General features: G+C 41.0%; 1 protein-coding gene across 1 annotated transcript; it reads right to left on the bottom strand.

The window, feature by feature from the left end:
• Nucleotides 1–3,849: 3,849 nt before the first annotated feature.
• On the bottom strand, nucleotides 3,850–26,640 carry tecta (tectorin alpha). Its single transcript, XM_042007755.1, has 24 exons — nucleotides 26,577–26,640; nucleotides 26,336–26,475; nucleotides 25,948–26,235; nucleotides 24,298–24,435; nucleotides 24,042–24,207; nucleotides 23,532–23,944; nucleotides 22,808–23,378; nucleotides 22,107–22,717; nucleotides 21,493–22,026; nucleotides 20,237–20,239; nucleotides 19,102–19,620; nucleotides 17,873–18,524; nucleotides 16,489–16,688; nucleotides 15,981–16,361; nucleotides 13,190–13,476; nucleotides 12,715–12,995; nucleotides 11,982–12,092; nucleotides 10,507–10,709; nucleotides 10,212–10,375; nucleotides 9,858–10,106; nucleotides 9,190–9,352; nucleotides 9,020–9,104; nucleotides 6,458–6,577; nucleotides 3,850–5,288 (listed from the first exon to the last, which is right to left on the bottom strand). The coding sequence occupies exons 1-24, from the start codon at nucleotides 26,638–26,640 to the stop codon at nucleotides 5,185–5,187; spliced, it is 6,447 nt and encodes a 2,148-aa protein (XP_041863689.1). The 3' UTR covers nucleotides 3,850–5,184.
• Nucleotides 26,641–27,304: the final 664 nt, after the last annotated feature.

Below are 27,304 nucleotides of genomic sequence, written 5' to 3'. Positions count from 1 at the left end.
AGAGAGAGACAGAGAGAGAGACAGAGAAAGCAGAGGCAGAGGAAGCAGGCGGTTTGTCTGCATGATTTAGCAAACACAGCCCAGTCCAGTCCAATATGGCTGCTGGAAAAACTGCTTCCAAGTAAGCCTGGTCTAATGGGAAATGCATTTCTAGAGAAATATCTCTTTAATGCCTTTTACTTGGTTGTTTTTTTCATGCCTGCACCATGCTAATTGATTTCTGGTGTGTTGTAGACATTAAGACCAGAAGAATACTTTAGGGAGTAACTCCATGTTTCCGAGTGGTTGCCCAGTAAACTTATGTATCACCACGAAGTCCTGTTAGCTCTGTTAGCTCCCTTGTCACTGCTCAGATCACCATTTAGTATGAAGAGAGGGTGTGATGCAGGCTGAGGGGTGGGTAGATGAGGTTTGCAGATGCTTCCCGATCTGTACAGATGTACAGTGGTAATTCATATTTTTAGACCAGTACCTAGCTGCTGTTGGCTGGCTTGCTCGGCCATGTCCAGGTTGATGGCTGGTAATGGCTAGCTGTGCCCACCTGTGAACATGAACAACCTTCGTCTACCTGGGTTAGCGGGTGTATGAGTGGCTGGTAGCTGGGAATTGGCCTTAACACCACCGGCTGCTGTTACCTGTTTGCTCACTGGGTCCTATCCAGGTGGATGGCTGTTAGCGCCCACTCGCTCCGCTGGACAGTCCTGGCGACCATCTCATGCTGCTGCTGTCGCCAGTCTGACATCTTTTCATGGCTTTTTCTAACTGTTCTTTTCATTTAATTCTAACAAAACACACTAATTAGCTATATACACCCATTCGCCATGGCTTGTAAAATGACATGAAAACACTAGCCGCAGTGTACTGCTTGGTGAATTTGACAATGTCAGGAAATCTGGGGATGCTGATGTGGTAGCAGCCATGTTGCTGAAAATAAATGAGTAATGAGAGAAATCATTTTTTTCCTGCAAAGACATATAAACATGCCTTTACCTCTTGAGTTTTGGGTGACGTTATAGGTGATAAGGCATGAAACATAGAAACTGAAGGCCATTTAAGTTTAATACATCCTATTGAGACTCAGCAATATATATTTGTCCACTGTAGTGGATGTTACAATTTTGCTCTTTTCTCCCACATGTCATTAAGTCCTGTTGCTCCTTACAGAGGACGTGTGGAGGAGTGTGGCCTCCATTTTGTCCAGCACGTTTTATGGAAAAAAGAAAGATAATCACGTTTTTAACTATTAAGATCATTTTAAATGTTGCATTCAGGTTGTTTCCAATGTGTAGACCTCCAGTTAGGGCTGGGCGATATGAACCAAATCTTATATCTCAATATTTTTTACCTGAATCACGATATATGATAAATATCTTGATATATTTATTTTTTGTCAAGTAACCAAAGAGACAGTTCTAATTTACAGCCTTCAGTGCTAAATATACTTTTATTAAGGATCAGCAGCACATGTGCGTTAAAACAGTTGACTGAAATTAAAGTACCTTTATATTAAATTAAATGCTCCTAAAACAAAATAAATTAAAAATACTTTTCAATGAGCATTACAAAAATACAGCTGTGCAAAATACAAAAGAAAAGATGCTTTTAACTCAAAACAAGATATCTTGATATAAACAATATTCCCTCCTTCTATATTGTGTCTGATAAAGTCTCGATATATTTGAAAATATCGATATATTGCCCAGCCCTACCTCCAGTGCATATTTAAAGCTGAATTTATTTATTTTCTTAAAAAAAAATACTCTCATTAATGTCCTCTGTACTGGACATCTGGACTTTGTACTGCTGTTTCTGACTAATTTTTGTGAGTGGACACTTCCATGACAGAGGTAGAAAGGATCCTTAGAATCACTAAGGGAGACTTGGCGTTTTCAGAGGATAAAAGACAGAAATGATGAGACAGGAAAGGGCAAAAGTTCAGCTGAGGAAGACCAAGATGCAGAGCCGGATGTGTGATGTCATTCTCTGTCGGCCAAAACAAACACGATGGTTTTTTAAGTAGCGTAAACCAGATAAAAACATAAAAAATAGACAGATAGCAGTTAGAGATGTTTACCAGGAAAAGATCCCAGAACTACTTCGTTTTAACTTAATGAAAAATATACATAAAATGCAACACTTTCCTCTGCATGTCGACAGTGACGAGTATAGTGAGAGAATAACAAAAGGTTCATATTGAATGTTAAATATTTGTGTTTTTTATTCATTGTTGAATTGTTTTTTACTAGATGTTTTATCAGATTTTTGGATAATTTATTCATTCAATAATTGTTTTGTATTTGAGAACAAGGAAATCTTGATGTCGACTCCACTGGACATCTTTTAAAATCTGAATAAAATAAAATAAAAAAAAAAAACTTTCCAATTTGCTTTTACAACACTTAATTTATCAAAGGCAAAAATTTAATTGAAAACATTTTTTGCATTGTCTCATTCAGCCAGCTTCCCAGTGTCACTGCATCTCAAACATTACCGATAGCTGAGGAATGACAGTAGAGGCATGGCTCTCTGCCTGTTAGACTGTGGTTAAAAATTTACCTATTTTATGGAATTACAGTAATTGAGGGCCATCACGATGTGTAACTGACACACATTATTTTATGGCATGGTGATGATGTTGCTAGGAAACAGCAGTCTGGACAGAAGCTTTTTGAATCACTGCAGTCAGACTGATGTTGGGTCTGGTTAAAAAAACATGTCATGGTTAAAAGTTTTTTGTTGGACAACTGCACGATCAAGCATGAAATGAACTTCTCTCACACTGACTTTGGGAACGTTTATTCATGTATGGGTGGTGCTGCTCACAAAGAATAAAACAATGTTTGGTCATGTTTTAAACAACAAACAAAGTGATCATTTTAAAAAAAATGGAACGTGAAAAACCAGTAAACTGACATGGACTGTACATTTGTACACAGAGCGCAGCATACCAGGCTGAAAACCTAATATTGAGTTTATAACTAAATCAAAATGTCAACTGGCCTCATTAAGCTTCAAGTTTGTTAGACCATAGCTAGACCACTGCTATGCTCCGACATGTCAACCTCCATGTAAAACTACAGTGTGCACGTGTGAAAAAACTATTTCTAATCAAGACAGAAATGACTGAAATAAAATATTTTAATGTTACAACTAAAGGTATTTCTTATATCCACAACACAAACTGCTCACACGACACCAAAAGTTAAGATTAATGATTTAACAAGGTGCTTTCCTCCCACATAAATACTCATTTCATTCATACTCAAATTCATTTACAGACTTCTTGTCTTTTTATACAATCCAAAATCTCTGTTTTGTCCACATCAGAGACCTGGAGTGAACACCAGAACCCAGCATTCTTTCTGATGGCCAGCAGGGGGCGTTAGAACAGATCACTTGATTCTGACCCCAGTAAACACTTTCTTACAAGGCTTGTGGTCTTAACAGCTAATTTAAAGTTGCATCTAATAGAGGAGATGTCAATTTGTGAATCATTGTCCAAATCAGAGTAAAATAAACTAAATAAAAAAGCACTGAAAGAGGGCAATAACCAAAATACGGCAGAGAAGAAACAATAGGTCATATCACATTAGCTAACAAGTATTTTTAGTAATGTTCATGGTTGTTATGAAAGCTTCTTTCTGCTACTGCAATTAAATAATAATAATAATAATAACAAAAAAAAAAACCTACAGAAAAAGAGTTGAACAGGACAGAATCCCAGGACTAGGACAGAACTTTCATTTAATGAAGAGTTTATTTTTAATTTAATCTTTGTGGCAAACATGGGCTTTCACAGCTTCTGTCCAAATATGTAGTTGGCTTATAGCAATAAAACTATAAGTAGTTGGTTTGGAAGTGAAATATGAAGCTTTGTTCGGGTTTAAGTCAGCCAGAAGATTTGTGCTACTAGCAGAGCCATTGATAAGAAAGACAATATGTCCACAAAACGTGATTCTCCAAGGTAATTTTGCTTTTTCAAAATGTCCATACTCACACGTGGTCTTCCAGCAAAAGGAAAATAATTTCATAAAGCAGCAGCATCAGCGTCAGAGACTCTCAAAGGGGGTGAGTAGATGCAAGACGAGCATCATGTGACCAGCAGGGGTTCTCCAATCAGCATTAATGCCTTATGTGATGCTCCGCAGGACATGGTGCGAGGGTTGTTTTTTAGTCAGACCGGCTCTTAATCAATCATTAAACCATCTAAAATCAGCTACACTGACCTTAACACTCCTCCAAACCTAAAAATAATTGATTTCCATTCAGTCATGAGAAATGGTTGAAGAACATTGACTCTGATAAAATGATGAATGCTTGTGATCTGCAGAAACCTCTGCATTAAAGGTGCAAGGTCCCCAAACCAGAATTAGTATTTATTGTGGTGATTTTTGCATGATATGCTAAGGCCGGCTGCTCTTAGTGCTGGATGTAATCATTCTGTTTATTTATGTTTAATAATTCATTTAAAAAATGGCAAATACCTCTTATACTGTTCTTTTCTTAATCTCAGTGGGATCTGTTTAAATATTTGCATAAAATTTTGAAACAAATATAAAATTAAAGCAGGATTTCTCACAATAATTCTACGTTTTTACACGATTAATAAGGGAAATCTAACATGTTTCAGTTCTGGTTGCTAAAAAAAAAAATGTGTCAGAGACCTGTGATCATGTCAGAATCCACATAAAACATGTAATTATCATGTTGACTTAATCTAGTCATTAAATATCTGGGATTCACCTTCAATAAATCAAAACATCCTCTTTCTCTGACTTCTCACATTCGGATCACCTACAGTAAAACTTTACTTGTGGGATTAGAAATTCTCTTTCTTTGGTGCCACCTAGTGGTTAAATCAGCAACACACCCATTTTCTATAAAAAGAAAACAAATTCCTTTGGGGAAGAAAAACAGTCTAAACATTGTGGATGTAATAATACAGTGAGGTTTTCTGATAAATGAAAATAGGAGGAGGTGGAGGTGAAGCACCACAGTTTGGCTACAAAGACTTAAAACGTGTCCAAGTGTGAAAGCATCTATAAACTGACTTTTCTCTCAATCAATGCAGTTCAAACATCTGAGAGGGTCTGGATGTTTCCTGTGTCAGTTGTTCTACTCGCTAATCAAGGCCCACTCCTGTGTATCTTCAAGTCTGTGTGTGTTTTTTCTTTGTTGTGGGCGTTAGGAGAGGAGACATGTGTGAAAACAAGCCAGGAGAACGGAGATCACGGCGCTGACGCTCAGCAGAGGAACCACAGGGTGAACGATGCAGCTGGAGCTTGAAGCTGGAAAAACACAGTTTTTCTTTAATGTAATTGCTTTTTTATTTTCCCTGAACTATAATTTTCATAATTTTTTCACCTGTTCTTCTTTGTTTTTGCTGAAATAAACATTTATAAACAAAAATGGGGAATCAAAACTAATAAAAAATATATATATTTAAGGCAAAAACCACACAAGTTGGATAAAACTCAAGAAAAAAGTTGGATAAAACCTTTCAATTCATATAATGTGGCATCTTATATTTGTAAAAATGTTTTAAATGATCAGGGATTCAGACATTATTTGAATTTTTAGTTCAAGCAAGTAATGCAGCAAACAGCAGTAGTGAGTCACCACATTAAAATAAAAATGATTCTATTATTGCACATAGAAAATCCAGAAAAAAAGAAAATGGTGAATTAATGTGTGATATTTATTTATTTATTTACATTTGTGATACATTATGCATCATTTGAATTTTTGTATAATTGCTTTAAATAAAAATAAAATAAACTAGGGGCTCCATGGTGGTGTGGCAGTTAGAAATTCAAAGAGTTCATTTTGTACGTCTCCACTTCATGTAGAGCTCTAAAATACCGTGTATGATGTTTATTAAATCAAAAGTAATTAAATGAAAGATTTCAGGTTTCTGATGTAACGTGGAGGCAGGAGGTGACAAACTGACATCAAACCTGTTAAAGAGTCTTTGGCTTCTTTTTAAGTTACTGGGTAATTCTGCTTATTTATGCACCACATGATTACCCTGTGCTGCAGAAATGCAGGTCTTACACCCTGTAAATGTCCATGGACTATATTTAGATGATAAAGTGATTAATTTTATTGATGTTTTTTTTTTAAATGGTATTAAATAAAACTTGAAAGCAAATACTGTACATGTAGTTTTCACTCATAGGCCATAAATAAAAATCATAGAGCATAATTAGCTGATTTTAAGTTCAGTATAATTGTGAGGAGAATGGACGATGGTGAAGACTCTTGGAGACTGAGGACTAAATAAAACTGTCCTTGGTAACTTTGTGTGGAATTCAAGCTGCTTTATGGAAGCAAGTTTTCTCGTTGCTGCCATCGCGCTGCTATTAATTGTTTTAATAATGTTTAAATACGAGCTTAAAATGATTCACTTGGAACATTCTAGGTGCATAAAGAGTGTGTCTAAGTGTGTGGGACTCACTTCGGCAGCTTTTCCTGTCGCGTTGCAGCATCCCAGTCACACAGCTGCAGATGGGACCAGTCCCCTTACTGGTGCAGATCTGCTCACAGCCTCCGTTGTCCTCCTCACACCAGTCAGACTCTGAGGAGAGAAGAGAAGCAAGCCATGGAAATCTACATTTTCTGGATGGAATCATTATTGTGCAAAAAAAACAAAACAAAACAAAAAAAAAAAAAAAAAAAAAAAAAAAAAAAACTAGTAAAACAGGAAAAAGCAATGGACAAGACATAATAAAATAAAATAATATATTTAATGTAAAACTGCTGGAAATGTTTGTTTTGTAAACACTGACTTATTTTTAATTTCCTGTTTTCAGTTTTTTTTTGTTGTTGTTTTTTTTGAGGAATGCTGTATAATCTTTTCCTCCTTCTTCTCAAGATAATATTGCAGCATTGTGGAGACAGCATTGTAGTTACCTCTTTATCTGTATAAAAAGTGATCCATATGCAGAAGAGTCTGATAGGAGTGATTAGTCAGTAAATATAAAGACACATGAGGCGTATGATGCCACACAAACAGTACCCAACAGCGAAGCCTGTGGCATGGATTTAACTACTGCTGGGCATCTAAAACATGCTAATCTGAGGCTAGCTCTTCTTCTAGCTCTCAGCTTAACTGGTTTTATGATCCATGGCGCGTTACCGGACTCAGAAATCAAAATTAAACAGAGTTCATAATTATCTGACTGCTTCTAGTCAAATTGAGGATGCAACACATAGTGATGCAACATGGAATCAAATCGAATCATGAGACCAGTGAAGACGGACAGCCCTAATAAATATGATTTCATTTTCTAAGAGACCTGATTGGTCAGGAGGCAGAGCTTTTGACTGTGCTGATTTCTTATTCCAGAACCTAATCTGCTCTGGAGCAGTTTTTAACACAGATTAGTTAAAAATATTAATATTTATTTTATGTATTTTTTTTCTTTTTATCTTTTATCTGCACGGCCTCACCAGCCTCTCCTGACCACACATCACTGAAGGGTGATGCTTTGGCAACACTTAGAGGTGATGCTGGGAAACTGTTAGAATAAGTGAAAACAGTCCTCAGACTGAGTGATGTGCACATTGGGGACACAAGTAACAGTGATGAGCAATTAACACACCCACGTGTCTGCAGTTACATGAGTGGCTATAAATGCTCCACAATGTGGTGCAGAAAATACCATTAAAACCAACGGCTGCGTTATCAGTATTAGAAGATGTTGTAAGAAGAGAGCTTGTGTTCAGAGACAGAGAGGATTTGCTGGCACATGGTGACAACCGGCTCATGAGCTGCTTTAGGTTCCCAGTCCTCCTGGAGCTGAGCACAGAGCTGCATACAGGTGCTAACCACACTGGGGTTCCAAGCAACTGGATCATTCCAGAGGGAGCCGGCAGACTGATCGGGACTGTGCCAGTCAACCCTGAGTCGTGTGGGATAGAATTATCCACATGTCAGCCAGGAATATCACATTCCCACAACGCAGCTGAACAGGTCGACATTAAAGTGCATTTTGCAGCAACAGCCAGTTTTCCTGATATACTCTGAGACATTGGTTGCACACACTTTCATGTTTTTTTTTTTACACCATTTAGTCCAGTTCAGGGTCATGGGGAAGCTGGAGTCTATCCCAGCAATTAGCACCTGGACAAGTTGCCAGTCCATCACAGGGCCAACAGAGAGACAAACAACCACTCACTCCTAACATTGCATTAACCTAACATTGCACACATGCTGCTATAAAAGTCCCATCACATGATGAATTTGTATGTCGTTATTCGATCAATATACAGATCATATGTGATCAAATGCTGTTAACCAGCATGGTGGCAAGGTGGCCTGATTCAATGCATGACTCATCCATTTTGAGTACCAGCATGGTTGGAAACAGACTACAAGCTGGCACTGTGCGCAATGAGTGGCTTCTTGGTGAGTAAATATATTCCTGTAATTGTCCTAAAATTAACATGCTACACATTGCACATGCTACCCACATTCTATCACTTCTTCACAGCATCATTGAAGACAATTATTATTATCATTATTTCTGCCAGTTAAACTACAGCTTCAGATCTTTCTAACAAGACCCTGATTGTCTCTTGTTAATAACCCTGTGCATAAACACATATATCTGGATTTTTTGTGCATACAACCTTTTCTGGATTTAAGCGTACGCCATGTTTCAGTGGGAAATCCACGCAGGTCTTTGTTCGTGAAGCCCATGCTCTGTAATCCTGTTTTCTGTGCTTCAACAGTCTTAATTTTTTTCTTTTTATTTATTTTGTTCGGTTTTTCTAAAACACTTTAACTTCTGTGTGACATTGTGCTTTCTGAACTTTTCTTGAGTTTTCTTGTGTGTCTTTGCTCCATGTTGTTATTTTCTGCCCCTCTGGAGTCACCACACACAAATTAAACTTTCTACATGTTTCAAATCAGAATTATTTCTAACATGAAAATCTAAAGTGTTCACCACCATGGCTGCAACAGAAACGAAGCATCCTGTGGAAAAACAAGGTCAGCAGTGTAAACCACACCCACCTCTCCTTCTTATGGGCCCCACACTCAGAATGTGCTCCTTATGGTCACCATCCTCTGAGTACATCCTCCTCTTGTGTGGACAGTTCTGGAGACACACACATTCATCAATAACACGCAGCAGAGTGATCCGTCATCACTGGTTTAAGGTTTAGTTTTTTTAAGTGTCTCACCACTTTGCAGGCGTTTGTGTCCGAGTCACAGAGTGAAACGTCGCAGTGCAGGTGGACCTCATCATAATCCCCGATGAACTTGAATACAGTGACGTGGAAGCGGCAGGTGAGTGATATGCCGTTTTCCGCCATGCCAATGGTGTTGTCCTTAATGTTTGGACACCTACAGAAGGATTATTATTACATAAAACTTTTTCTACTCCTATCCAGAGTCTGAAATTCATTCATTTCAAATCCTAAGGTAACAATCTTTTTTTCCACAGGAGAGCAAAGCTAAAGCACCAATTACAGCACCAGTGCAGCAAAGACTGCCCTACTTTTTTCTGAGGCTGCCACCAAGTGGCAGCAAAATGCTATAACATTTTACGTGCAATTGCAAAGCACCAACTCAGAGTGGTTGCAGATTCCTGCCACATCCTTCTCTTTAAGCTGCTATCAGTGTGTGCAGAATTTCCTGGATTATAAATTCTACATTTGTGAGATTCTCTGAAATTATTTGCATTACCTGCAGTCTTTCAATAAATCATCTAATGGCTGCTCAGACTGTTCATGTGACCCCTTGGTGTTGTTTACCACTGATATGGGAATACAAGCAATCTTTTACTACAGATGGACCCTACAATGTTTATTTGTGTGGGTCTAAGAAAGAGAAAAACTTTGCAGCCTACCCCCTCTCTATGATGATATAGCGGAGTCGGTCACTGCTGTAGCGGGACGGTGTGGCCCAGCACATATTCACTATGAGGATGAGCTGGTTTTCATCCGCCCCCTCCACAAATACACCCACATAGAGAATGTCCCGAGTGCTAAGCACCACCTCCCCCTCTCTGTATGGGTTGCGGTAGGAGGAGTTCTTATACAGAGCCATCTTGGTGATGAAGTTTCCCTCTTGGGTCGGTAAGGTGAGGTTAATCACACTGGAGGATAGAGGAAAGAGAAAGGTGATAAAAGTTCTCACTGGTCTTGTCCTGCTATAATTTGTTGTGTTTGCAGTGAGTGTACAGCTGGTTCCTGAGTCTGACCTGAGCATTGGTTTAAGGACGGTCTCCAGTGAGATTTTCAGGTCCAGTTCATAGGCACAGGAAAACTCCACGTTGATGGTCCTATCTCTGGTAATGAGGTTACCAGTGTTGTTCACACTCTCGATCCAAACAGTATTCTTATACATGATGTGTGTGCCATTTGACTGTCAAAGAAACAAAGAGTTAACTGATGGGGGGGGGGCAAGGTGCAATGTCAAAGAAATAATGTGGAAAAGCAAATCTAGCTGAAAACTGTCAGCTAACAGTAGTGAAGCAAATAGGAATACAAGCCAACCTGTACAATGGAACCACAGTGTCCCTTAGTGTTGTTGATCTGGAAGGAGATGAAGTCCTCTCCCTCGATGCCGGCACAGTGTTCATCGTTGATCCTCACGTCTTCCCGTTCAAAGCCCAGCTGGAAGAGCTTACACTTGGAGATGGAAACCTCCATCAGAGCATGCTTACAGTTCACCTCAGCTTGAATGATGTCGTCTTCACCTGCTGCAAACATAAATACATCATCATGTGTGTTTACACTCAAGAAAACATGTTTGTGGGGGGTTGAACAAGACATATGAGGACGTGTCTGCTATCAAAGTTTTGAATCTGCAGACACCACAGTCTCAGAGAGGCAACGTTAAACAGCCCGTATGTTCCCCATAGTACAATGAAGGAACCAATAATAACTATTTGTGGGGTGCAACTTTAACATCTAAATAAGTGATACGAGTAAAATAAGGAGTTAGGGTAAGCTATGACAGAAAGTTATCAAGCTGCTCCAAGTAGGTGCTAGCAACAACAATGGCTGTAAACACACAAACATACAATACATTAGAGGTCACATAAATTTTTAAAGAATCAGAACAGTAATGTATTCACATTCTAGCATTTTACTAGTGTCAGAAACAACCCTCCTTAAGCAGTAAAGCAAACAGATGTTAGCAGTCATGACACTGATGTGCTAGCTGTCGCCAGTCCACTTAACCACCACATTTGTGAGCATTTATAGCCACGAGGAATGGGACTTATAACAGAAATACCAAAACTGAAAGTAGCATCTGTGGAGGTGATGGCTAGAACAACCATTAGCTCCTAGCTACCACTCAGTGTTCTTGTGTTGTCACTGTGTTGAACAGCTACTAGCTAGCCCAGCTACTAGCTAACTGCTAGTTTGTGGTTTGCTTCCCGCATTCAGACCTCCTCTGGTCCAGAAAATACTAGCCGTATCCACAACCAGGCCAGCAACTGACATCTGGACCACATGTGGTGCACAGGACAACACTTGCCAGTGCTATAACTGAGCCATAAGTGCCAAAAGTAGTCTGGATTCAGCTCAAATATGTCTGTTATCTGGAGGCGGCTGCTAATAGCCAAGACTGCTAATAGCCAGATGCTAATAGTTAGGCTGGATGCCCTAGTGGCTAACAGTGCATTTCTAAGTTTACTGAAAGCAACAAAAAGTTATGAATAGATAATTACTCTGATACTTGCTGCTGTAAATTTGCCTTCCTCCTGTTTGAACAACCTTAACATAACACATAGATGAGACATGGAAAGCAGTTCATCAGCTGGTAGTTAAAAGGTGTGGAGAGACAGATTAGAGTATTCAAGCATCCCAATTTTCTGGAAAAACTAAAAATCCTACTCCTTACGTCTTTTGGAGCCATGAGCTTTTCCTAGAGAAAAATAAAAATCATATTTGAACATTTTATGGGACTGATATTTCTCAAAAGGGACTTCACATGTAAATAAAAAAAATGGAAGTCTCACTTGCTGGGTTGGTGGGTAACTCTGGACAACCACACAGATCACCTCCGTTTTCCAGCTCGCAGGTGAAGTTAGTGCAGATCTCTCCTGCACAGGGGTCATAGATCCATTCTGCTAAAGACAGGTCCACACACAATGTTAGCTGTCATACATACACAAGGATTTAGGAAATATACCTACACAAAAAGTTGATGAATGTAAAAAATTTCAGGCCTGCGGTTGTTGAAGTGGCACATCATGGACAATGAGAAATGCTTTAATAAATCAGTTTCTCTCATCATGTGGGCATATAATGTATCTATAACCCAGGCTGAGATCTTACCTGTTCAAAAATGCCTACTTCCTTAAATCTCCAGCACGTTATTTATTTTTATCTTTGATATTTTTTTATTTTGTGCTTCTGCATCTGATTTTTTTGTGTTTTTAAGATGCTTTTAAATAATAATAATAATAATAATAATAATTGTTATTATTCTTATTATCATTATTATTATTGTTGTTGTTGTTGTTGTTGTTTGGCAGAAAATTTGCAGTTTAAGAAATTAGGCTTGTAATGGTATTAAATCTCTATGGTAGAGTAGCCTACTGTTAATACATTACAGATATTACAAAACTAGATTCTAGGACATCAGATCAGTCAACAGTTAAGGTATACATTTAAAAACATGTCTAAATCCACAGGGAAGTGTAGTATCATGGGGCAGAGAGAGCGGCTGGTATCTCACGGTGCCCTTACAGCAGTTCTCCTGGGTGATCCACTTGGTGGTGAGGGTGCCCAAAGAGCGGCAGGCCTCAGCATAGGCTGCCAGGGAACCACAGACCTGAGCCTTGCGATGATTGTAGCAGCCATCCAGGTAACAGGACTGGTAGAAGGGTCGGGGATCCAGCAGGCCGTGGCATGGCTGGAAGAAGCTCTTCAGCTGCGTCAGCTTCTGACAGGAGTCCTCACCCTGCAGAGCCAGCACAGCTGTGTTGTCGCAGGACTGGGCCAAAGCCACATACTGGGTCTCATCACAACTAGAGGAGAAAGACAGACTTCTAGCTGTAAAGATAATCATTTTCAACTATATTTTTGGAGATGGTAAACTCTCCAGAGATTGGTGATTATTTTCTGCTCAATAGAAAAGTAGGAATGGTCTAAAAAAAACATTTTTTTGAAAGAATTTGTAAGGAGCATCATAAATTTCACCATGTCTGTGAATCTCACCCACCTGTTCTGCATACCGTTGGTCTTCCAGCTCTGGGCCAGCTCCAGAGCACTGACAGCTGGCTTGCCCCTGGAGGTCATGTAGTCATCACTGGGGTCCCCGTTGAAATTCCCACAAAGGCCACACACTTTGTTCTGCAGTCGCTGGCCCATTGTGATGCTGAGGGTGTTGAAGCGGTTGTATCGAACCTGAATGTCTAGTGGTGTGTCAATGACAATAAAGCCTTCAGATGTGGACAGGCGCGTCATCAGCCCTGTGAGAAATGGCACTGACACTGGTGTACCATTGACCTGGGAAGACACAGAAAGCAGCAGCATGAAGGAAATAACTGATGTAATAAACTTTCTTTTTCACAACACCTGAGCTTACTGATGTAGGTAATTTAACTGTTTTGGGGGAGGCAGTAAGACCTCTGACAGGTCCAAGTCTTTCTTAGAAAACTTCATGTGACGTCAACGATGTCCTTTATTTTAAAAAGAATTAAAGGTGTAACCTAACCACATAATTATATGAGCTTTTGCAGTCAGTTGTCTGAGCTGGAAGGTGAACACATGAACAAAGAGTTTGGGCTTTGTCTTCTGGCTAATGCTCAGAAACTGATTAGTGGTGCTTGAGTTTGGACATGTTGACTCAATTGCCTCAGGCAGGGATTAAAAGTGTGGTCATCATCTGCATAAGCTAGTACATATTCATAAAAGATGTCATCAAGTGGCAATACACTCTATAATAGATAAGAAAGGAGACAGTCTGGGATACAGTTTCCAACAATCACAGATTGCTCAGTGATTACTCTGTGAAAAGGATAATTTGATCTGTGCCACCTCATTGCATCCAACGCCAATATAGTTCTTAGGCCACTTCAGAGAAATGTCGCAGTTAATGGCTCACACAGATCACGCAGGATTAGGGCTCACTGGGATTTGGTGCAATCAGTTTGTCATTATCCACCTTTGTGAGTGCACTTTCAGTTGAATGGTATGGCCTACAGCCCGGACTGGAGGAGCTCTAATAGACTATTAATGGTAAGGTAAATGGTCATTTGGACCGCAAGAACTTTTTAAAGTATTCTGGAAAGAAAGGGAGATTTGAATTAGATCCATTTCTTTGGTTCAGTAAAGGCTGCGTGGATAGTGGGTGGCATATAGCCAAAAGAAAGTAACTTGACCACATAAACAAAATAAATCTTTTAGCAGAGAAAACTGATGTCACATTGCCAGTTTGATCCCAACATTGCCCTAGAAAATGGTCTACAGCTTGTCTTTTGTTTTTTTTTAGTTTGTTTTTTTGTTTTTTTCTCTTCTCTCTCTCTTTTTCTCTATTTCTTTTAGATATTTACAAACTTCACCAAAAAAACTAAGCTTGGTTGTCTTATCTGATGGTCAAAACCTTCCTTAAAGCTCATCATATTCAGTTTAAACCCAGATAGCAGACACGTCTGAGCCTAATCCAGGTGGCTTTTGGCACTTATGGCTCAGTTACGGCACTGTCAAGTGTTGTGTGGGCCAGATGTGGTCCAAATATGAGGAGCCGGCCTGTAAATAGATTACAGTAATTTCCTTGTGGGCCACATGTGGTGGTCATGTGACTGGGTTTATGCAAACAATCCTCACATGGAGTCAAGGACCAAACAAAACTACAGATGTGGGCCATATTTGGGCCAAACATTTTTGCTAAGGAAGGGAAGGTGCTGGATGGGTGTTATATACTGTAAATATCAAGGGTAAGTTGAAGGATACTGCTTGAACTGTATCTAAGGGAAACTGTTATCTGAGTTCACAAGCATTGTAATGTCTTCACACATTTTTATAGTTCTTAAAGTAACACTACATAACTTTCTGTCCTTAAAATTCTGTGGTTCTGACTAGTTTAGATGGCACACCAACATTTATTAGACACATTTCTGAAGTTGCTGTTGCCCTGCAGTGTCCAGGGGCTGAGAAACTGCACTTCATGCAAGACAGATGCTGAGTTAGCCTTTGTTAAGGGGGGGTCAAAATATGAAAATCTGCCAAAGTTCTGTAGTGTGGCTTTGAAACTATTGGAAGAAGTTCCCATTCTTCTTATATGCCCTCACTGGAGTCACACTCACAAGAACCTGTTATTAGCCAAGACCATGAATGCTAGCTGCTGTCAGCCTGCTTAGCCACTTTATTTGGGAGCGGTTATAGCTGCTAGGCAACTGGAATGGGACTTATTAGTGTTATTTGTAGGAGTGGTAGCTAGTACAATCAGCAGCTACTAGCTACCCCTCAACAGCTAGGCTAGGAATGGCTTCCCCAGCCATACCTGCTGTGTTGCTAATAGCTAACAGTCCATAAAAGCATCAAAGTCATTTTCTGTTTTCAGCTTTTCTCCAGTGTACTGACAGTATTTTGCTCTTAGAGGAGCTACCCAGCTATCTTCAGAAAAATTGGGTGGTATCTTGTTCACACCAGACCAAACAGGTTTGTGTCCTGTAGTCCGTGGTTGTGTAAGATGAATTTGATTATTAGAATACTGTACTGACTCTTACTTTCACACAGAAGTGGATTTGGCTGATGAAATTTTCTGCTAGCACCTCTAAGGGGCAACACTCTCACCTCGAACAGGATCAGTAGGAGTCCTGCAGACTGACATTAGCATCAACATTAAATCTGAGCCATGTTTTTGACCTCCTGACAAGTCCCAAACTCAAAGTCCTCCCTTTTTCCAGCTCCAGTTGTTATAAGTAGTGCATGTCACATAATAAAACCATAGCCATTGTCTAAGTTTTTTCTATATTTGACAACTGACAAGGATTGAATCTTTCTCTTACCTTGATAGTGCTGCCAGAAATGAGTATATTTTCCTCATTTATGTAAAGGTAAACGTGTGAGATGGTGGTGAGGTTGGGTGTGCTCCATTTGTCAAAGTTAGCAATGAGCTGGAAGGAGAGGTCGGGCAGCTTGTGACAGTTAGTGGACAGTACAAAAGAGCAGGAGGCTGGAAGACGCAGTGATGCCCCATCAAATGTCCTGAAGACTCCACCTCCTGATGCCACACAGTGCTGAGAGCGCCTTGCGAAGCAGCCTCGAACTCCATGCCGTAGAGCGCACTCTTCCTCTGCCTTACACCGCCTCGGGTCGCACTGGATCAGGTTTCTTCCAATGCACTGGCAGCGTTTGGTACAATCACTGTTCCAAAACAGCTGTTTGGGCTGAAAAGAAAAACATTTCTTTCTTTCAAAACAACCTGAACTATAATGGAAATGTATTTTTTCTGATAATGAAAACATGCACTCTACTGTCATGTTTGCTAAACACTAAACTGGATGTGGGACTGACCTCGTAGTACTTGCCATCAGTGTAGCAGCCACAGTTTTGAGGCAGGATGCAGCTCTTGCCATTGAGCACATAGCCCTGGTCACACTGGCATCCCTCCACGCAGTCCTGGCTGCAGTCTCTTTGGCCACGGGCTGGAGCACACTGAGGCGGACAAGCTGCCATGCAGCTGGAGTAATGGCTGTTAGGTGGACAGCTCTGGACTGGGAGCAGGCAAGTTGGCAAATAATTAGCTAAGAATTACACTAACTACACTGTCCAGGGTCAAATATGTAGATTTATTCATGTAACACTACAGCCACTGTTTGGCAGAAGCTATATTTGGTTGCTATTTTTTCAAGGTCTTGAAGCTTATTTTCATATGATAGCAAGGTAATAATTTTGCCATTATTTTGAGATATCTTCCTTTTGTTTTGTCAAGACAAGTATCTGCTGTAAGTTGTTATTACAACAATGCAACTGTTTTTTCAAGATCAATGTAAGCAGAAAAATAAGTAGTTAGTGGCTAACTGTCATTGGTAATTGTTGCAATGAGACAGAATCCTCAAAAATAAATTCAAGTATGCATGTGGCATGCAAAAGCATATGAAGAAAACATAAACTCATATAAACTTCACATAAAGGCAGTTATTATAAATTTGACTAATGTAGATCATACAATGGATAATTGGACCTAAATGAACTGGTTTGAGTTGGACTGTGTCTGTAAAAGGGCCTTGAGATAATTGTCATGAATTTGCTACACAAATAAAGCAGATTTGTATTGAATTAAACTAAAATTAATTGAATTGAACTGAACTGAATTTGTTCTGATTGCTTCCTGGTAATGGCTTCCCTAAACATAACAAACACGATTTCTTTGTTTTATTACACCTTTTAAAAAAAGATAATGAAACCCTTATATTGGGAAAACAATGTTGTTTTTCCCTGATAATGAGATATTTGACTCATTATTTCAAGATTTTTATGGTCAAAATTTTTTAATTTTTATTTGTTTTTGTTTTTCCAGACATGGCCAGCCCCGGCTTCTGTATACTGGCTTTATAAAGATTTATTTCAGTCCTAAATCTTCGTACAAGATGCAGGACTTTGCATGAAAAAAACTTTGAAAAAAAAAGAAGTAATATAAACACACATCTTGGCGTTTAACTGTACAGAAACCCACTTTAGGACATGCACCTTTAGTAAAGTTGTATTAGACTTTGAGATTACATTAAAAATCTGGCACAATGTTCCTGTAAATGACCTACAAAGCTCTGCAGAAACTATGACTTTCCCTGCTGGGAGTGAGTAAATATAGATTCTAATTTCAGTGCTGAACACTGCTGAGGCAATATTTCTACACTGTTTAAATGCTTGAGCAGAAATGTCAAACAAACCCACTCACCACATGGTGTGTCACTCCTCCAGCCAGTAACAGGCACTCCTAGGGCCTGACAGGTGTTGGCATAGTTTTGCAGCCAGTTGCAGATCGTATCCTGAGCTCCCTGATCCAAACAGGTATCCTGTAGGCAGCTTTGATAGAAGAATGCTGGCGCCACCTTGCTGTGACAGCGTGCAAAGACACCTCCTCGATCCACAATCAGCCCACACAACCTCACCGCCTCAGGCTCCACAAACACATACAGTCCATCTCCAATGTGGAATCGTATTCCTGTGGCGACTTCATTTGCCTCGTCATCTGCATTCATGTTACTGTCGGCCACCATGAGAGGGCTGTCGTTTTGCAAGCTCTTCTCTCCGAGGCCACAGCGTGGGCAGGAGTCTCCACAGCCCACCTGACAGAAGGTGTCCCTCTCTGCCCAGGTCATGCCCCAGTCAGTGGTGGTCAGGGTGGGTGGAGATAAGGGCATGCCCTGGCAGAGCCCACAGGAAGTGTTGTAAAGGTCTCGGGGTAAAGTCAGTAAGAGGAAGGTGTTCCAGTCAAAAGCCACCTTCAAACCAAAGTCGGTCTCCAGAATGAGCATCATGCCCAAAGTGGACATGCTGACCTTTCCTAGGCCCAGTTTCACAGGAAGGTACAAACGCTCCTTATTAACCTGAGTGAGGAAAATAAAACTAGTTTAAACAAGTTTAATTCCAGGACACAAAACATTCTTAAATGTCCAGTTTTGAGCATCTAATTTAACTTCCTTATTCCACTGACTTGAATGTTTTCAAAGCATGTGGGGAAACCCAGGTGATATTAAGACTGACTGAAAGAGGCTTTATGGATTCCTCGCAATATCACTATAAGCAAAAGAGAGTGACAGAAGTAACGAGAGAAAAAACGTGTGTGTGCGTGTGGTGGTGCAGTTGTGTAGGTGTGTTTCATTTCTCCTCAGATCTTTTAGTTGGTTTGTGAACCCAGTCCAAGAGTCCCTCAGGGTCGGGGTTTGTCTGAGCCAAATCCAACCTGATAAAAGATGCCCATTGAAATTAGATCCTCCTTAAGCCAATCAAAGAGGAATTCACCCTGTGCCTGGTTATTCTATCGGCTTGATTAGAAATAACATGCCCTCACAAATGCAACAGCAACGACCTTCACAGGGCATGTAAAAAAAGTGTTTATGTTAAACTATCATTCTGACATTAACAGGTATCCTCAGGAATACAAGGCTCTCTTCATGTACTTACAGTGACTGTGTTTTTGTAGCTTCGAGATACTTCAATTTCATACTCGTAGACCTCCAGCAAAAAGCCCCTCACCCAGATGGCTTGTCCTGTGTCTCTTTCCTCATTACGAGCTGCCAGTTTAAATTGAGGGAAAGCTCCATTCATCATTGGATGCTCTCTGTTGTCATTCCTGCAGTTGGTGGTTGCCATCCTGAGAGTACAAGAGCTCTGCAGCTCAAATGGTACGCCGCCAAACGGCAGGAAATGCCCATATCCAGCAACCACACACAAGGCCTCAGTGCGAGGCTGGCAGAAATACAGGCCGTCACTCTCCTGGCAGTACTCCTCAGGGTGACAGGGCGCGAGCTGACAGTACACGCTGTTGTCAGAGCCGTTGCAGTAGCAGCGCTCTTGGCACTCCCAGTCTGTCCAGAAAGTCTGATTAGTAGCCAGCTGGCGCCCGTGACTCATGCAGCCACAATCGCTGCGTGCCACGCACAGGCCATCCCGAGCAGCAAAGCCATCTTCACACTGACATCCCTCTTGACATGGCAGAGGGCATGGCTCCTCGGGCTCGTCCAAGTTGGCACAGGTCAGAGGGCAGGCGCTGGTGCATTCATCAAAATGACTGTTGTCTGGACAGGGAAGAGCTGAGAGCAGAGAGAGGGATGGTACGAGAAAAGAGAATAAAAAAAAACTCTAAGTCAAAGTCTGGTAACTGGGAAACAATTATTAATTTTTAAAGGATTTTTGGATTTTAGAGGTCTTCATTCAATTAACTGGGATTAGAACACCAGCCTGCTGAAAAAAGACTTTAGGAATGGCAATGTCAGCATTTTTCCTTTCAATATGAAACCATCAGATACTTTTTCATCAATACCCAATATTTTCTGCCAAAGGGAAATCACACAATTGTAAAGTGTGCACAAATATCTAAACTGAATAAAAAATATTTTAAAATGATAAAAATAATAAGTTAATATGAAGTTAATAAATTTCTTAAATTGAAAGAACATAGTGCTCAAGAACCTGCATTAAACTAGTAAAATAATAAAACACAACATCATCACTGACACCAGCATCATCTTCATCATGACATGTGATATCATACTAATGTCACACGGAAGACATGGAAGGCTGGTTTTCACATGAAAACTTCCTTAAGTTGCCTCTATGCTGCCCACACAAACCTTACAGAAAAAATCAGGCTGCCCTCGTTCTGCCTTCTGTTTTTGATGTGATTAAGTACCCATCATGCCTGAGTGAAAAGAACTAGGATGTATTTAGTGCTAACGAAGTCAGCCATGTATACTTGTAAAACAGAACACAATGCTAGCAACAAATGGAATCAGCTGTGTAGCCAAAAATTGGAGGCTTCTGAGTAGACAAACACTTATCTGAGATGTGTACTGTGGTGCTTTTAAACATTTTGACTGACATTTTGAATCAAAGTTTACCTGAAATCTGAGCAACTGTTATGAAGCCAAGCAGACAGCTGTGAGAAAAGAAGCTTTCAGAGCTACCTTGCAACCCGCGAGGCTTGAGTGATGGTGACAGCAGAGCAGGTAAATATTTGTGCAACCCCTGCAGAGCAGCTCATGCTTTGACAGGAAATATTTTTAATGGTATATTTAGAAAGAATAGAGACAAAAGAATGCTCTGAATAAAACATAGCTGTCAAGATCAGATCACAGATTAGATAAGGCTTTGTGGTTTCGTCAGTTCTGTGTTTGAGAGAGATTTTTTTTCTATTAATTTATTCCAGTTAGTCCCGGAAGACGGGAAGGACAGAAGATATATCTGAGCCAATCCTGCAGCACAGGAAGTAGAGAGAAAATGCCAATAAAGGCTCTTCAATAAATGATGCCTTTCATTTTTCATATATTTAACTTTTTGATATGTTGTAAAACAGCTGCCTTAGCCTCAGTCTGAATTTGACACAAAGCATAAAAAATGAGAGCCTGCTGTTTCTATAAAATGCTCATATCATGCCCTGGTTCATGCACTGGTTCATGGATACATGCATATTTGTGCTTTGTGCTACTGGTAAGTGCTTCAACACCACTTGTCACCTTCTGTCTGAAACACCCCTCTCCTTTTAACTCTGAACAGTAAGCAAACTGGTCATAAATGCTGGAAGGTAAACTTGTCATTCTCTGAGTAGAGATATATTCTCCAAATAATTTATATAGGGATTGAAATAAGTGCAGGTAGAAAGCCTGGACTACAAATGTGTTTCAGGAAATGCAGGAGCAGTGGGGTTTCTAATGGCACAGACCAATTACATGCACAAAAACCTACTTCAAGCTTTAATGGAAACGGAAAACTGCAATAGCATTGTATGAACCTTTTTATGTAAAAGGATATCTACTCACGGCAGTTGGTGGCACTTCTCCAGGAAGCTAGGCCTACTTGAGCATCCTGACAGGCGGTGGCATATGCCTGCAGTGATGAGCAAAGGGCGGAACGGTTCCCTTCCCTTACGCACATGTTATACAAGCAGTTCCTGAAGAACGGCGAAGGATTGACCACCATATGGCATGCCAGGAATGAGCTATTCCCTGGGTCGTTGATGTTGCCACACATCCAAGGACTCTGGTAAAGACGTAAGTCTGTGCACATTCGATACAGATCATCACAGTCCCCATTGCAAGTGAGGTCATCAGCAATTGACTTCCAGCCCTCAGTGAACTGTTCAGTGGACTCTGCCAGGCGTCCATTGGGAAGGCGTAGGTCATCGGTGGTGTTGCTGTTGAAGACGCCGCATAAACCACACGTAACGTTGTAGAAGACGGTTGAAAGGGAGATGTTGAGGTATCCCTGGCGAGTGTAGTGAACACGAAGCAGACCGCGGGACTCCACCACAGTAGCATTTCCTGGCGCTTTGTAGATCATCATTGTCTCCATTGGATGCACATATGGGAGCGTCACTTGTTCTCCGTTCACCTAGAGGAGAAACATTTGCAAAGGTCAACGACATCTAATGGCAAAACAACAAAAAATAGATAACAGTATAGTATACTGACCTTCACAATGTCAAAATCTGAGCCTCCCATGTGTGCCTCAAGATTAGCTACAGTAACTACCACTGGTCTTTTCCAAGTAGGGCCTTTGTTCACCAGCTGCCTGCCAATCTTCACCTCTACCATCGAGGCATTAGCTGGTGCTGGAGCACACAGCTTCAGCAGGTAGTATGAGCTGTCATCTGGGAATAACAGGAAGGTGCCATCAAAGGAGGATGTCACCGAATTCTGGGTGACTGAACACACTCCCTCCCTCCGAGGGTAACAACCCAACAAGCCCACTTCGGCCACACACACTTCGCCCTCCTTACAGGACTCATTGAAACAGGAGACTTGCCCAGCAAGCCCACAAGTGCAGCGAAGGGTACAGTCACCTTCCTCCCCGCTGGGGCCTGCCCAGAAAGTGTCATTAAGAGGGTAATAGAGGCCGTTATGCTCACAGCCACATTTGTCACGTCGTACACAGCGACTACCGCTCAGCACATAGCCGGGGTCACACTGGCAGCCTTCGGTGCATGGGTGAGCACAGTACAGGGGAGCAGTGAGGTCCGAACAGGAAGCTGGACAGGCAGTAGTGCATACTTCATAATGGCTGAACTCTGGACATGTCAAAGCTTAGAGCCAATGAGAAAAAGAAATTATTTCAGATGAGCCATGAAAATTCTTAGAGATAAATGAAATACTTTATGTGCAATGAATCTCACCACAGAAGGTGCGGGTTCTCCAGGATCGTATTGTGACACCAAGAGCCTGACAGGCCAGAGCATAGGCCTGGATGGCTTGACATAGTGTTGTGATGTTATCCTTATTGCTGCACATGTCATAAACGCAGCTGTACACAAAGGCTGTAGGGTCCACAACAGGTCTGCAGTCCCGAAAAGGTCCATCGGTTTTGTTGATCAGCCCACAGTAGTCTGAGCGAAAGTAGAAGGCTTCTGTAACTGGGTCGCAGACACTGCAGTTCTGAGCGCAGCCGTCTGTACACCTCCAGTCTGTATCCTCTGCTCGCCAGCTGCCCCCCAGCTCCACCACGCTTTCTGCCAGAGAGCCGTCAGGCAGCGTGGGATCATCAGCTGGGTCATCATTATAGTTTCCACAAAGCCCACAGGTATTATTAAAGTAGGAGCTTGGTAGGGAGATGGATGCATAATGCTGGCCATCATAGGTCACCAGGAGTCCAAAGTCTGTTTCTAAAGCAATTGCAACCCCAGACTGGTACACCCGGACGGCACCAAGCTCAAGCTGAACAGGCAAAGTCTTCATCAAGCCATCCACCTAAAGAGGAAACAACGAAAAATTCTGAGAAGATACTGTGTATGACGGTAGAAATTGTAAGGTTATTAATTCTTCTGCCTGTAAATCAACATGGTTGCACTTAAGAAGTAACCTGTAATCTGCTTACCATCTTAACTTCTGCAAGATTCTCACCTGAACTGATCCCAAACTGCCTTTGGGTATCATGACTCTGTGACCATACACCTCCACTGTGACATCTCTGAGCCAAGAAACAGAGGCAACCCCTCGGTTCTCGTTTTTGGCCTCCACACTGAAGAATGGCTGTCCCGCCATCTCCCAGCAGGGCCGAGCCAGCAGGTAAGAGCAGGTGCCTTGAAAGTGATAGAGGAAGCCATCGAAGGTATGATAATGTGGGTCCCCAAAGACCACACATGTGCTAGTGCGGGAGGGCTGGCAGTAAAAGGCCCCTTCCTGTTGTTCACAGGTCTCAAGCTGCCCACAGGGAGCCTCAAGGCACTTCACTTCATTATTGATGTCAAGGCAGCGACATCGCTGTGAGCACTGGTCAGACATCCAGAAGATCTCCCCTCGTCTGTAGTAACGCCCTGCAGAGTATGGCGGGAAGACATAAAGAGGTATTCAGAAGCTGAGGTTAGCTGTAAAATGTGTTGGACATTTTTAGTATTTGATGCTTGGACTTGCCATTGTAGCTGCAACCATTGGCAGGATCTATCAGTTCAGTGTCTACGCGGAAAAACCACCGTCCAGGAATGTTGACATTGGTTGTCTGTTCGATGTTTACCACGTCATTTGACCTCGATCCAGGCAGGTTGAAGAAGTGACCAATATCTCCACCATTAAAACCTGACTGAAAGGGGGAAAGGTAGGAGTAAAGTGAGTTCATGCAGTTTTCATATAATTTCTGTAACATAAGATTGGTGAGGCACTGTAGGAATACCTGTGCTGTTGTCCCACCCAGTCCTGTTAAAGGATCTCCACCACTGGCTGTTCCTGTACTCCATGTGATTTCACCATAGTTGAACATGCAGAAGTATGCCACACCATCTGAGATGAGTACAGTTTGGAATGTGTTTACCTGTTAAACCAAAGTACAGATGAAATTGTTTTAATATGAAGAAAAAGAAGCATAAAATCAACCGAGAGAAAAATCAATAACACTGTGATGAAGAAGGACATAAGGTTGTTTCACATCAAAATAAGCTTGTTTTCTAACATTTTGATGTTTTAATACTAGATTGGTCCAATCCAGTCAAAACCAAAGTACATTTTTCCCAAAAAACTATGTCTATGTCTCTGGAGGACGTATAAATATGAAAAATAGTTACTATTATTTTGGTAAACTAACTTTTACTGTAAATTAAAAGGAATATCAACCACAAACAAAGTGCACCCCTGCTGATGCATCAACATGATGCTCCAAGTCTTAACATACTGAATAACTTGTACCACTTCCAGTCCACATCCACCTCATAGTTCGTGACTTCTACAGGCTCATGTACTTCTGGTCAAACAAACCAAAATGTCTAATGCTGTTCATAAATGAATATTGTCACAGCTTAGATATGATTTTTACGCACCTCAAAAACTGAGCGATGTGATGAGAACAGTCCTTATACGTTATCTAAGAAAGATTTAAGCTTTAAATTGGAGCAATAGCACTCACTTTATGTGACCATATCTGGAACTATCTGATGTTTCAGACAAACTTCTACACAACCAAGCAAGGAGAAAAGTTTGAAAATCTAGAACGTTATGAGTGGATGGAATAAAGGAGTCATGACCCTTCATGCATTGTTCCTGCACCTGTGTGTACATACTATGATGTTTTCAAAGCGTCATTGCTGCGTGTTTGGTTTTAACAAACTGTGACCTGTTTTACTTTGTCACAGCCCACATTCTTCGTGACAGACCAGTCTGTTTATTTATTTACTTGTTTATTTGTCAGGGGCAGAGAATAATAAAAGAAGAAGCCTTCCGTAATGCTTGTTACATACTCCACAAGAAGCATAAACTCATTTTCACTTCCAGTGGAGTTTGTAACAGTGTAAAATATGCCAGATTTAGATAAAGATTGCTAGGGCATTTTGATGAATGAAGCTGAAACATTAGCTCAAGTTAAAATCAGCTAAACCCACGTGTTGTTTTCAGTTTAGCAGTTTTGCTTTACTTGAGTGGTAAAACATAAGAATATTTATGACTTTCATCATTCCATGAAGCTAACAGAGAAAGACCCTAACCATCGTGATTTGCAAAGCTTTAACAGTCATCACTGCAAACTTTGGCAGAATTTTACTCAGTTTTGATCCCAAAAAGAGCTTGTATAATCAAGCTTGTAAAATCCTTATGACTTCATTAGGAACCCTGAAGTAACATTGATCAGTTTCATGATTCAAATGATTGGAACAACAAAAAAACAACACAAATGTGAACTATTTTCCAGCAATCAAGAGCATGTTTACCACACACACTGAGCTAGGTCTACCACCACTTAATGGTACACATATTTAATGAGGCATATGTGATAAGTGAATAAATGCCATATGGGCTCATAAATGACTGAGATATGTAACTAGAGCTTGGACTTTACTGGGGTTGTCTGGCTTCCTCCATAGAAGGTGACTTGGTTCCATGTTGCAACAAAGACCCATGAGGCTGTGAAGGTGGGCATGTTTTTGAAATGCTTCCGGACATCTTGTGTGGCCCTTTCCAGGATTTCTGGTTCAGTACTCTCTCTGTAGTACACATCTCCGCGGATGCCATTGTGCACATCTGCCCAAAGTGGAGCAATGAAGGATCTGCTGTCACTCAGAGGAAAAGCTTCAGGCGTGAACTGACTAACTTGCACATTGAAGGAGATCACACCATTATTGTTAACCTGAGAGCAGAAAAGTAGGAAGATTGTTTGAGTTTCAGAAACTATAAAAATATATTCTTTAATTAAAGTTGATGAATGTAACTCTAAACATAAGTCTTACATAGATGGAGCGGTAGGGTATATTGAAGAAAATGAAGGGGATAAGCAAAATAATTTCAGCAGAACTTCCATCATCCATCTTGGGTGTCTCTAGATCGCTATGAGCAGGTCCATATGGATACAGGATATCGTGAGTGCTTCCTAAAAGGAGGATCAACAAACAGAGCTTGTTAAATAGACTGGCATGATGGGCATATTTCTGTCTGAAATGGATTGTTTAGGGATTTGGGGTGTCTTAGTACCTCCTGTCTGTGCAAAGATGCTGAAGAGATGGAGCAGAATCACTGGACAGCATGGCCTGACCATTCTACAAAAGAAACAAAAAAACAACAACAAAAAAAAACCTGATAGGTGAGGAGAGATAATCTATTGAAATCATGTAACTTAATCTTGCGTTAATCTGCGTTTCCTCTTAAAACTGATGGAAATGCAGGAAGTTGTGAGTCATACTTCTCATAAACAAGACAGTTAAACAAAGCAGAGAGGAGGGAGAACCATCCAACCAGCACCGCATTACTTCTTTAAGATCAGGCTCCCAGGCCTCCCCTGAGGATACCTGAAAAGGCCCCATTATGCATGTCAGAACAATGTATAAGGATCACATTTGCCTACAGTCCCATGTGAGCCTGCAGGAGTGGACTCCGGCTCTCTCTTTGCCTTGGTTCCCTGCAGCTGATGGGGCTGTCCTGGTCTGCTCCAGCGTCTCGGTACCTGAAACTGTGAAGCTGCTGAGGACCTCATTACCACTTCTGTTTGGGATCCATCCATGTTTTGTTGGCTGAAGGGACAGGAGCGTAAACGCTGGGGCACTAATGGCTTTAAAGGAGAAGGTTTCAGCTGCCAAGGTCCTTGCAGTGGCTGGCTTGTCAGGCTTGGCAAGCTTCCCACTGGTAAAGTCGAATGCACAGCCAAGTTGGCAGATTCTGCTGTCACCACAGACGTAACTTTATACTTGATTGTTTGATGATCT

The sequence above is a fragment of the Melanotaenia boesemani genome, chromosome 15 (assembly GCF_017639745.1).
Source record: "Melanotaenia boesemani isolate fMelBoe1 chromosome 15, fMelBoe1.pri, whole genome shotgun sequence".
Classification (NCBI taxonomy): Eukaryota; Metazoa; Chordata; class Actinopteri; order Atheriniformes; family Melanotaeniidae; genus Melanotaenia; species Melanotaenia boesemani.
The sequence above is the reverse complement of the archived record's forward strand: the minus strand, read 5'-3'. Positions and strand labels throughout refer to the sequence as shown.